The following is an 11905-nucleotide window of genomic DNA, read 5'->3' as shown; positions in this document are numbered from 1 at the left end:
CAAGAAGGCGCGATCGCTGTGGCGTCATTTCTGGTTCTACGCCAAGGAGTACACTCCCGGGCGAGGTATGCATTCCCCAATACGGTCCCGAGCCGAGCGTCCCGCGGCGCCTCAATGTCCGGGCTGCTGCCGCGCGAGCAGGAGAAGGTGGTGAAGGATATGCGCCAAGCGATCCAGGCGCTAAAGATGACGCCCTGACGGCGGTCGACAGGAACCACTGCGGGCTTGGCCGGCGGCTGATCCCCCTGCGGGGCCGAGCTCACCCCAAGTGGGAGGACCGGGGACAGAACGACCGCACCCGGTCGACGGCGACCCGAGTGGGACGAGGGCGAGTACCGGAAGAGCGCTCGCTAAGATCACCACTGCCACCTTTACTTCCTTCGAGGACGGCTTGCAGCCCTACACCGAAGACACCCCAGCGCCTCGGGTAATGCTTCGCATGGCGACTTCGCACGGCTTAGCCGCGCTTCTTCCTTTACGACTTGTTCCTTTGATTCGATTGCAGCGCTGGCGGAAGATCGCGGACCACCTCCCTCCTCTCGCCGGAAAGGAACCACCGGAGATGACCGAAGGCGAGGAGGAAGAGGTCGACGAGGAGGAGGAGCGCACCGAGTCGGACTCGGAGGCGCGGGACTTCATCAGACTCCCGCGCGGGTCGAAGAGGGGTGTCGAGTCCTCGTCCCAGGGCGCGGGCGAAGAGGAGGCGACCTCCGTCCAGGAGGACAAGGCGGAGCCCTCCAAGGAAGGGGCCGAGCCGCTATCGAAGCGGCTATCGCGCCCCACTCTCTCTGGAAGGGTCCATGAGGCTTCAGCGTCCCTTGAAGGACGCGATCGATGCGGGAGCTCGGGCGGTCCGGGCGTAAAAGCGATTCCCACGGTGAAGTAAGTATTTCTTGTCGAATTTATCCTTCCTGCGGCCCGGACTGAGTGTCGACTCACCTCGCCTCTCTGTAGGTCCAAGAAGAAGACCTTGGCGAAGCCGCCCGCGGCCGGGGTGGCGGCCACGAGGCGGCCGAGGCAAAGAAGAAAGCCGCGGAGAGGAAGGCGGCGCCGTCCGACCTTGGGGGTGCGGGGTCGGCTCCAGAAGAGCCCGCCGCCGGGAGTCAAGCGGAGAAGGAGAGCACTAGCCACGTCGAGCCCACCGCCAACGTTTTTCCTGTACGCGGCTTGGCTCGCGGGGGCCTGGCGAGTGCGGCGACGGGTCCGGACGTTGCTCCGCTGTGGTGGAGGAGGAGTCGGCCCGACATTGGATCGACCGAGGGGCAGAAGGCACCCGAAGTTGAAGAGGACATCGTCGAGGAGGGCGGTCTGTCGGAGCCACTGAAAGAGCGCCGGTCCAAGGCCGCCAGGGACCGCGCCCCGCCCAGCGACACCGACACGCGGACGGGCGAGGTTCCGTCGGCGAGGCGGTGATGCGAGCGGACGGGGCGACCGGAGTCGCGTCATCCGCCGCCGTCTTCATTGACCTTCACCGAGCTCCACACGGCGCTTGGCGAGGCGCATGGGGTAAGTGTCGCTGAACACGTGGCCTAGTCACCCCCCGTCCCCGAGGGTCGACTTGGTCTGAAAGGGCGAGTCGAGTCTCTATTTGCTTTTTGTTTGTTGACCGTGGCAGGGTGGTTTGGTTTCCGTAGGCGGAGATTAAGGCGGCTGACCGCGCTTGTGGAGGAGGCGGCGCGAAGAACCGGAAGCTGATTGCCCTGGGCGATAAGTCATGCCCACTCGCCGTCCTCATTCAGTGTCACTGGCCCGGGCGTTCGTTCTCACCGGTTCCTTTTCTTGTAGCGAGGCGCAGGCAAAGGCTCTTCGCGAGGCTCGGGAAGGGTTCGTCAAGGAGTCCTTCTACCGTGAAGCCGAGTTCCGGCGCAGCGAGCCGAAGAGGCCCGGAAAAGGGCGAAAGCGGAGGTGGCGGAATTGACGAAGGTCCTGGAGCAGAAGGGCCGGGAGCTGGAGGACGTCATCACCGAATACAAGGTGAAGCTGGAGGCCGCGACTGATGCGCGGGACTCTGCACGTGGGGCTGCCGCGTCTCTGCGGGAGGAGGTGGCGGCCTTGAAGCAGCAGCACGCCAAAGAACTTGCTGCGGAGAAGGAGGCGTCCGAGGGCATCGTCCTGGCGGTGCAGGCCGAGAAGACCAACTTCGAGGCTTTCGTCAGGGAGATGTCGCGGCAGATTCTTGGTAAGTTCTTGTTGTCGCACTTCTTGTTTTATTTGCCGGGGGTTTGAGTATCTGAACACGGCGAGTCGGCCTCGGGGGTCAGTCCCCGAGCGTGGCGAGTTGGCCTCGGGGGCCAGTCCCTGAGCGTGGCGAGTCGGTCTCGGGGACCAGTCCCCGAGCGTGGCGAGTCGGCGTTGAAGGGGAAGTTCTCATTTTTCCCTTTTCCTTGTGTTGTTGACTGCAGGTACGTGCGACTTCGTGGAGACGGCGACTCCACGGGAATGCCTGTCGACCGCGACCGCGCGTATCATCGCCTGCGCGGGGGAGATACTTGCCGCGCTCCGATGCACTCGAGCCCGCGGGAGGTGATTCCGCGGGACACGCCATCCGTCTTCAAGGCCGTGTCCAACATTCCGGCTGTTGTTGACTGGCTTCGTCGCTCTTCCTGCCGCGTTGGCATTACCATGGCTCTGAGCATGGTGCTGGCGCATTATTCTGAAGGGTTCGACGTGGAGGAGGTCACCGCTGGCTTCCCCTCGGAGACTGGGGAGTTCGATGTTGCCGAAGTGCTGCGGCTGATGGATGCGGTGCGCCCCTTCGCCGACCGAGTACTGGTGTTGCGCCTCGGTCACGCCGCCATCCCGTGTTAGCCCGGCTACTTGGCCGATCGTGGACTTCTCTCTTCCAGCAGCGGCGACCGGAGGTCTCTCAGTTCCTAGTCGCTTGTCGCGGCGACTAAGCCGGTATGTCCCGGGATGAGAGATGACGATATTTGGCGGGTGAAGGGGAGGTAGTCGGAGCTTGAGATCAAAAAATGGTCGGCGATTTTTATTACCCTCTGAATTTTCGGATTACATTTTTCCCTTAGGTATAGAACCGCCGGAGGAGGTTGATGTTCCAGGGGCGCTCCACCTCTTTAGTGAGCGGCTCGCCTTTGTCGTCCTTGCGGACGTCGATGAGGTAGTAGGAGTCGTTGCCGAGTACGCGGCTGACGGCGAATGGTCCTTCCCAGGGCGGGGACAGCTTGTGCATCCCTTTCTTGTCCTGGATTAGCCGGAGTACCAGATCGCCGACTTGGAAGGAGCGACTCCGAACGCGGCGACTGTGGTAGCGACGGAGGTCCTGCTGGTAAATGGCGGTTCTGGAGAGTGCGAGGTCTCTGGCCTCGTCGAGGAGATCGATGTCATCTTGGCGAGCTCGCTCGTTGTCTTCTTCGGCGTAATTGGCGACCCGAGGTGAGTCGTAGGCGATGTCCGTGGGCATGACGGCTTCGGCGCCATATACCAGGAAGAAAGGCGTGAAGCCGGTTGACCTGTTAGGCGTTGTGCGGATGCCCCATAGTGCGAAGAGAGCTCCTCTGCCCGACAGCCGGCTGCGCGCTCTAGGGGCACGACCGGGCGTGGTTTGAGTCCGTGCAGATGCTCTGGTTTGCCCTTTCGCTGGCCGTTCGACTCGGGGTGGGCGACTGAGGCGAGATCGAGTCGGATGCCCTTTTCTTCGCAAAAGTCAGCCATCTCCCCTTTGGCGAAGTTGGTGCCGTTGTCGGTTATGATACTGTGAGGGTAGCCGTACCGATAGATGAGCTCGCGTAGGAACTTTGTGGCCGTCTTCCCGTCGCACTTCTTTATGGGCTTTGCTTCTACCCATTTGGTGAACTTGTCCACCGCTACCAGGAGGTGAGTATATCCGCCGGGGCCGTTTTGAATTTTCCCACCATGTCCATGCCCCATACGGCGAAGGGCCAGGTGAGGGGGATGGTCTTCAATGCCGATCCTGGCATGTGCGACTGGCTTGCATGCTTTTGGCACCCGGTGCATGAACGGACAAGGGCGATTGCGTCTTCGTGGGCTGTTGGCCAGTAGAAGCCGTGACGAAAGGCCTTGGCGACGATTGACCGCGCGCTGCGTGGTGGCCGCAGTCCCCTGCGTGGATGTCGCGCGAGAATGTTGCGCCTTCCGCCGTGGTGACGCATCGTTGGAACACTCCCGAGACACTGCGCTTGTATAGCTCATTGTTGATGATGGTGAAGGACTTGCATCTGCGCACGATGGCGCGTGCTTTGGTTTCATCCATCGGCAGTGCCTGGCTCTCGAGGTAGCTTATGTATGGCTCGGTCCAATCGGTGCTGTCGACGGCGAGTGCGACTAAGGCGGAGTCGGGAGCAGGTGGCTCGGCAATGTCCAGCTCGCGCGGTGCGCGCACCGAGGGGTGGCTGAGGATGTCCAGGACGACGCCCGGAGGAGGTTGAAGTCGCTTGGACCCGATTCTGGCTAGCGCGTCGGCTTCTTCGTTCTTGCGCCTGTCAACCCACTCGACGACGTGACCGGCGAAGCTAGCGCCGGCTTGGTCGACGGCGCGTTTGTATGCGATCATGTTGGCGTCTGTGGCGTCGCAGGTGCCGGAAGTTTGGCTGGCGACTAGGTCGGAATCGCCGAGGCAGCGCAGCCGTGTTGCGCCCATCTCTTTTGCGACTCGCATGCCGTGCAGGAGCGCCTCGTACTCGGCCATGTTGTTGGTGCATGGCTCGAATTTGAGTTGCAGGACGTACTTCAACTTTGTGTCGCCCTTTGGTGATGTGAGGACGACTCCCGCGCCTGCTCCTTCGAGGTTTTTAGAACCGTCGAAGTGCAACGTCCAATGTTTGAGGTCCGCGGGGGAGCTTGGCTGCTGGGCCTCTTCCCAGTCGGCGAGGAAGTCGGCGAGTGCTTGAGATTTGATGGCGTGGCGTGACTCGTAGGTGATGTTGTGGACGCCGAGCTCGACTGCCCACTTGGCGATCCGGCCCGTTGCGTCGCGGTTGCGGATGATGTCGGCGAGTGGTGTTGAGGCGACTACCTTGATGGGGTGCTCGTGGAAGTAAGGGGCCAGTCGCCGCTGGGCCCTGAGGACGGCGTACACCAGCTTCTGGTAGTGTGGATACCGTTGCTTGGATTCGATTAAGGCTTCGCCGATGTAGTAGACCGGGCGTTGTACCAGTTGCTCCCTTCCTTCCTCCTTCCGTTCGACGACCATGACTGCACTTATAGCGCGGTTCGACGCGGCGACGTATAGGAGCATGGTTTCTTTTGGCAGCGGGGCCGCGAGGATAGGGGCATTCGAGAGGGCGTGCTGGAGTTCCTCTAGGGCCCGCTGCGCCTCGTCTGTCCACCGGAATGATTCCGACTTCTTGAGCAAGCGGTATAGTGGCATGGCCTTGTCTCCGAGCCGGGGTATGAAGCGACTGAGGGCGGCGACTCGACCGGCGAGTTTTTGCGCGTCGACTAGGCATGCTGGCTGCTTGGTGCGCATGACCGCCAGTGTCTTCTCCGGGTTAGGTTCGATGCCTCGCTTGGAGACGACGTAGCCTAGCAGCTGTCCTGATGGAACCCCGAAGGTGCACTTCAAAGGGTTGAGCTTGATCTTGTACCGCCGTAAGTTGGCGAATGTTTCGGCGAGGTCGCTGACGAGGTCGGTCTGTCGAGTCGATTTGACCACCACATCGTCGATGTAGACATGCACGTTGCGGCCGATCCGCTTTCTAAGCAGCTGTTCATGCACCGCTGGTACGTTGCTCCGGCGTTCTTGAGGCCGAAGGTCATGGACGTGTAGCAGTAGGCGCCTAGGGGTGTGATGAATGCAGTCTTCTCTTGGTCTTCCTTGGCCATCTTTATTTGATTGTACCCGGAGTATGCATCAAGGAAGCATAGCGACTCGGACCCGGCGACCGCGTCGATAATCTGGTCGATTCGCGGTAGGACGAATGGGTCCTTGGGGCACGCGCTGTTGAGGCTTGTGTAATCGATACACATTCGCCACGTCTTGTTCTTCTTTAGCACTAGGACTGGGTTTGCCAGCCATTTCGGGTGCTTGATTTCTATGATGAAGCCGGCAGCGAGCAGCCGGTTTACTTCTTCGGCGATTGCGCGTCGCCGTTCTTCTCCCACAGGCGCATTGCCTGCCGAACGGGACGCGCGGTGGGATCGACCGGTAAGTTGTGCTCAGCAACTTCTCTCGGGACACCCGGCATGTCAGATGGTTTCCAAGCAAAGATATCTCGATTCTCACGGAGGAACTTGATGAGCGCGCTTTCCTATTGGGCGGACAGGCCCGTCCCAATGGTAACTTGCCTACTTGGATCGTTTTCTACAAGATCTACTTGGCGGGTGCACTGCTGCGGCCTTGAAGGTTGCTGCGGACGAGTCGAGCTCGGTTGGCTTCTCCAGGATGGCGGGGTCGTTGCGGTCGACTGGGTACTTGGCGAGCTCGGCGGAGTTGTCTTGTTCGTCGGCGATGACGGCGTCGGCGAGCTTGGCGCTGTCGTCCTCACATTCCAATGCCATCTCCGGGTCGCCATGGACGGTGATGACGCCTCGAGGCCCTGGCATCTTCATCATGTTGTACGCGTAGTGTGGGGTCGCCATGAAGCGGGCGAACGCTTGTCGGCCGAGTACGCAATGGTAAGAGCTTTTGAAGTTCACCACCTCGAACGTTATCCGCTCGGTACGGTAGTTCACGGGCGTGCCGAAGGTGACCGGCAGCGTCACCTTGCCGATCGGGAAGGCCTTCCGCCCGGGGACGATGCCGTGGAACGTGACCTTGGTGTTCTCAAGGCGTGAGTCCGGCAGGCCAAGCCGCTGGAAGGTGTCGTAGTACATGATGTTGATGGAGCTTCCCCGTCCATCAGGGTTTTTGGTAGCCGATGGTCGGCGACCTTGGGCTCGACGACTAGCGCCACTCGCCCGGGGTACTCGATGCGGGGGCGTGATCTTCGCGGCTCCAGGTAATGCTTTGCTCGGACCGGTTGAGCCACCGGGGTACGTCGGAAAGTATGACTGCGTGTACCGCCACCGCCCTTGCGAGGACCTTCTGTCCCGCCCGTCGCCGACCCCGGTGAAGGTGTGGAGCGAGCCGGCGCTGCGACCGAAGCCCTCTCCCTTGTGCTGGTCTTGGTCCTTGGCGCGCTCCTTGTGCTGGTTGCCGCCGTCGTTTTCCTTGGCGCGGCGAGCTCTTTCTATCTGCTTCGGGGAGTAGCAATTTCCCGTCGTGTGGTTGGCGGGCTTGCCCTCCTTGCTGTGATAGATGCATGGTGCGTCTAGGAGGCTGCGGGCGTCGAAGCGCTTGGGCTGAGGCCGATCCTCCCGAGGTGGACGAGTGTCGCGCCGAAACGATTTTGGCTCGCGCTGCTCGTAATCGGTGGTAGCAACTAGCTCGTTGTGTCCTCCCTCTCCGCGGCGCTTGCCGTTGTTGGACCGGCCGGCGAAACGGTGAGTCGCCACGCCGAGGCTCCGTGTGCGCAGGGCGGCGATTGCGTCGTTGACCGTACTCGTCGTCCGAGTCGACCGTAGGGTCTTCATCGGCGTAGCGGGTGGCGATGTCGAAGAGCTCGGAGATTGAGATATTGTCCCTGCCGACGCGACGGAGCTTGGCGCTTAGTGGTTCGTACCGGCAGCAGCGTCGGAAGCAGTAGATTGCCGTGTCCGTGCCGATGCCGCCGGAGGTCGTCCACATGTCCCGCGCCGCTGCACCCACCGGCGGGTCGACTCGCGCGGGCCTTGGACGCAGCGATCTAGGTCTTCTATGGTTGTGGCACGGGTGTATGCGCTGGCGAAGTGCTGGATGAACGCGGCGCGGGCTTCTTCCCAGGAGTCGATGCTGTTGACGGTGAGGGTGTTGAACCAATGGCGATTGACGCCGTCCATCATGAGGGGCAGGTATCGCGCTGCGAGTAACTCGGAGTGGCCCTGGATCCCCATTGCCATGGCGTACGAGTCGATCCAGACAGTGGGGTCAATGCTTGTATCGTACTTCTCGATGTCGCGGGGTCCTTTGAACCCCACAGGTGCGGCTCGCCTCTAATCATCGGCCCGAAGCAAGCGGGGCCGATTCGGGTGAACGCGCTCCGGCGCGGGGCTTCACTCGGCGTGGCGGTCGTTCAATCGATTGCGCGCCCGCCATTCTTGGTCGTTGACGATGTGGGTTCGGGCGTCGGCGGCTGCCCGTTAGCGGCGACCATCACCAGCGCGGGCGCGGCTCGACTCGGTTGTTAGACGAGTGGGCCGCGCGCGGTGCTGGCGGCGGGCCGTTGTTGGCGTTGACGATTGCGCGGTTTGCCGCGTTCGACGACGCCCGCGCGGCCAGCTGGCGGATGTGGCGAATAGAGTCGCCCCTGTGAGTCGGCTGCGGCGTGCTGCTGCTCCAATGCCTTGGCTACCAAAGCCTTGGCGTGTTTGGACGAGGATCGCGCCGTCTCCCGTTTCGGGATTCTTGCGAGGACGGCCTGCGCAGCTGCCACGTTGTCGGCTGGAGACGAGTGCGGTGGTAGGCCGTTGGCGTCGACCTCTGCCCGAGGAACTTCGGGTGGTGGTGGGGGGGGTGGCGGTGGTGCTCCGCGCGCTGTTCTATCTGCAGCAGCCCGACTTCCTTCCGGGATGTCATGGTTTTGGACTCGGGCGACCCGGATTTCTCCGTCTGGGTCGTCGAAGTTAAGGCGTGCGCTGGGAAAGTCGCTTGCGCGGGCGCGCTCCATGCGCCCCGGCGGTTTCGCTGCCGACGATAGTGGGACACGGCCCTTACTTCATCTTGCTCGAGGCGGAATTTCTGCCTTTCGGCGAGCTCCTTTTTCCTCTGCTCCTCGAGGGCCGCCCGGTGCGCCTCGATCTCGGTCGCGGTGGCGGTTGCGGGGAGGGGAGTGGTGAAGGCGTCGATCTCTCCTTCACCCCCTGCCATGAAGACTGCGGTCGGGTAGCGGTAACGCGGGGCCTCGGCAGCAGTCCGAGTCGTAATCGCTGCCGAAGAGGGAGAGGATGGAGTCGTCCTCGAAGCCACCTTCGAAGTCGCTCGGGTGGGAGACCAGGGAGATAGAGTCCTTGGTCGATGCTGTGGCGATGGAGCGGGCAGTCGGGGACGCAGCGGTGGATCCCGCAACCGACGTTGTAGCGATGATGTCGGTGAAGTCGGCGTCGATCGCAGCGATGATGGATTTGATGGCCGGGATGGTGTCGGCGGAATCGGCGACTGGAGCGGTGTCGGCGGAGTCGGTGGCTGCCGAGGCAACGGTGGAGTTAGCGGTCGGTGCCACGACCGCCGACTCGGCATCGTCTTCCAGGGCCGCCTCGGCCTCCGCGTATACCTCGCCGGTGACCGGGCGAGTAGCGGTGAGGAGCTGCCGGGCGCGAAGGGGTCGTGTGAGCGACGGGGCGAGGCTCGAGAGGGATCGCTGACGCCGGCGAGCCCAACGAAGAGGTTGATGGAGCCGATCGGCACCATCCAGGCGTGTGTGAGAGGTGACGAGGCGGGCCGGTAGGTGCTTGGCTGGATGTGGAAGAAATTGCCGGTGGCGATCATCCTGCCGGAAGCAACCGGCCGCCGAACTGGCGAGTAGGGCCTCGCCGTAGCTCGAAGGCTTGATGTCCCATGCCCCACGGTGGGCGCCACTGTCGTGGATGTAGCCACGGCAGATGCTACAGGGGGTAGCACTTCATTGATGCGAGGGGAAGGGAACATTGCCATCTACGGGTCGAGGTGCAAGAGACGCAAGGGTTTTACCCAGGTTCAGCCCCTCCGGAGAGTAAAAGGCCTACGTCCTGCTAGATCTCTATTGCTCAGTGGAGAATTACAATGGGGGGGCTCAGGCGGCTACGCCGAGAGCTTACAGGGGGAGATTGGATCTCGAGTAAGGTGTCCTCTAGGGCCTAAGCTCGGGGGTTTATATAAGCACCCCCGGCCTAGGGTTACATGGAGATAACTCCGAATCATATCAGTTGCTACTAACCCGGGATCCGCTATCCCTCTCGCAAGTAATCTTCTTGCCCAGCCGTGTGGACCTCCTCCTTGGGATCACGGCCCAGTCGCCTTAGGGCCCAGTCGCTTAGGCGACTGGCGATCCACCCAAGCCTCTATCTTCATGGCGACTGGGACTGGCGACCCACCCCCTATGGGCATATCCCCATCACTCCCAAAAGCTTCATTTTAGAGTGACTAAAAGAAGGATCCAGACTTAATTACCTTTTTCATTTTCACATGTTAAACTTGTTTAAATCTTGCTCAAACCTAGGATTTTACCAAGATTCAAATTCTAAAAAAAATAGAAAAAATGAAAAACCAAAACACATAGCCTTCTTATGTCATATAGTAAGCAGCATTCAAGTTCATAACCAAGGTTTAGACATATTCAAACAACACAAATCATGTATCTACCCCTAACCCTAAACTCTATCTTATGAAGTCAAGCATGCATGAAGAGAAGTTGTTTTGGGTTTCAAACATGAAAATTTCAAGAACCTTAGAAAATCTTCATTTTAGAGTGACTAAGAAGGATTTAGGCTTACCTTTTCATTTTCATGTTTTAAACTTGTTTAAATCATGGTCAAACCTAGGATTTGACCAAAATTCAAATGGGCATAAAATCAAAAAAACATATAAATGAAAAAACAAAGCACATAGTCTTCTTATGTCATATAGTAAGCATTAAAGTTGGTAAACAAGGTCTAGCATATTCAAACTAGACAAATCATGTATCTACCCCCTAACCCCTAAACTATGTCTTATATATGTAGTAGTCAAGCATGAAGAGAAGTGTTTTTGGGTTTCAGACATGGACATTTCAAAAACCTATCAAAAGCTTCATTTTAGAGTGACTAAGAAGGATCCATATGCTTACCTTTTCATTTTCATATTTTAAACTTGTTTAAATCATTTTCAAACCAGACAAATCATGTATCTACCCCCTATCGACCCTAAACTTCGGCTTATATGAAGTCAAGCATGAAGAGAAGTGTGGTTTTTGGTTTCAAACATGGAAATTTCAAAAACCTCCGAAAAGCACATAGTCTTCCTATGTCATATAGTAAGTTTCAAGATAGTCTTCCTATGTCATGTAGTAAGCATTCAAGATAGTCTTCCTATGTCATGTATCTACCCCCTAACCCTAAACTTTGTCTTATGTAGTCAAGCATGAAGAGAAGTGGTTTTGGGTTTCAAATATGGAAATTTCAAAAACCTATCAAAAGCTTCATTTTAGAGTGACTGGCTAAGAAGGATCCATGCTTACATTTTCATTTTCATATTTTAAACTTGTTTAAATCATTGTCAAGCCTAGGATTTGACCAAGATTTAAATGGGCATAAAATTAAAAAACATTGGAAAAATGAAAAACAAAAGCACATAGTCTTCTTATGTCACACACACATATATATATATATATATATATATAGTAAGCATTCAAAAGTTGATAAACAAGGTCTAGACATATTCAATCATGTATCTACCCCTAACCCTAAACTATATCTTATGAAGTCAAGCATGAAGAGAAGTGTTTTTTGGTTTCAAACATGGAAATTTCAAAAACCTCCCAAAAGCTTCATTTTAGAGTGACTAAGAGAAGGATCCAGACTTAATTACCTTTTTCATTTTCACATGTTAAACTTGTTTAAATCTTGCTCAAACCTAGGATTTTACCAAGATTCAAATGGGCATAAAAATAAAAAAATGAAATACCAATGCACACAGTCCTCTTATATATGTCATATAGTAAGCATTCAACAAGTTGATAAACAAGGTCTAGACACATATTCAAACCAGACAAATCATGTATCTACCCCCTATCGACCCTAAACTTCGTCTTATATGAAGTCAAGCATGAAGAGAAGTGTGGTTTTTGGTTTCAAACATGGAAATTTCAAAAACCTCCGAAAAGCACATAGTCTTCCTATGTCATATAGTAAGATTTCAAGATAGTCTTCCTATGTCATGTAGTAAGCATTCAAGATA

At 57.5% G+C, this 11905-nt stretch overlaps 1 protein-coding gene across 1 annotated transcript; it reads left to right on the top strand.

Annotated features, from left to right (window-relative positions):
* Positions 1–834: 834 nt before the first annotated feature.
* On the top strand, positions 835–2527 carry LOC139833560 (uncharacterized). The gene is made up of 3 exons (XM_071823865.1): positions 835–882; positions 1870–2179; positions 2403–2527. The coding sequence occupies exons 1-3, from the start codon at positions 835–837 to the stop codon at positions 2525–2527; spliced, it is 483 nt and encodes a 160-aa protein (XP_071679966.1).
* The last annotated feature ends 9378 nt before the right edge of the window (positions 2528–11905 follow it).

This window comes from Lolium perenne, chromosome 7 (genome assembly GCF_019359855.2).
Source record: "Lolium perenne isolate Kyuss_39 chromosome 7, Kyuss_2.0, whole genome shotgun sequence".
NCBI classification, from domain to species: Eukaryota; Viridiplantae; Streptophyta; class Magnoliopsida; order Poales; family Poaceae; genus Lolium; species Lolium perenne.
Note: the sequence above shows the minus strand (reverse complement) of the source record. Positions and strands in the feature narration are given on the sequence as shown.

Excerpts from the sequence above, each read along its gene's own strand:
- LOC139833560 (XM_071823865.1), top strand. The coding sequence starts at position 835 with ATGCGGGAGCTCGGGCGGTCCGGGCGTAAAAGCGATTCCCACGGTGAA. Across the intron at positions 883-1,869 it reads AAAGCGATTCCCACGGTGAA|CGAGCCGAAGAGGCCCGGAA; the intron begins GTAAGTATTTCT and ends GTTCCGGCGCAG. Across the intron at positions 2,180-2,402 it reads GATGTCGCGGCAGATTCTTG|GTACGTGCGACTTCGTGGAG; the intron begins GTAAGTTCTTGT and ends TGTTGACTGCAG.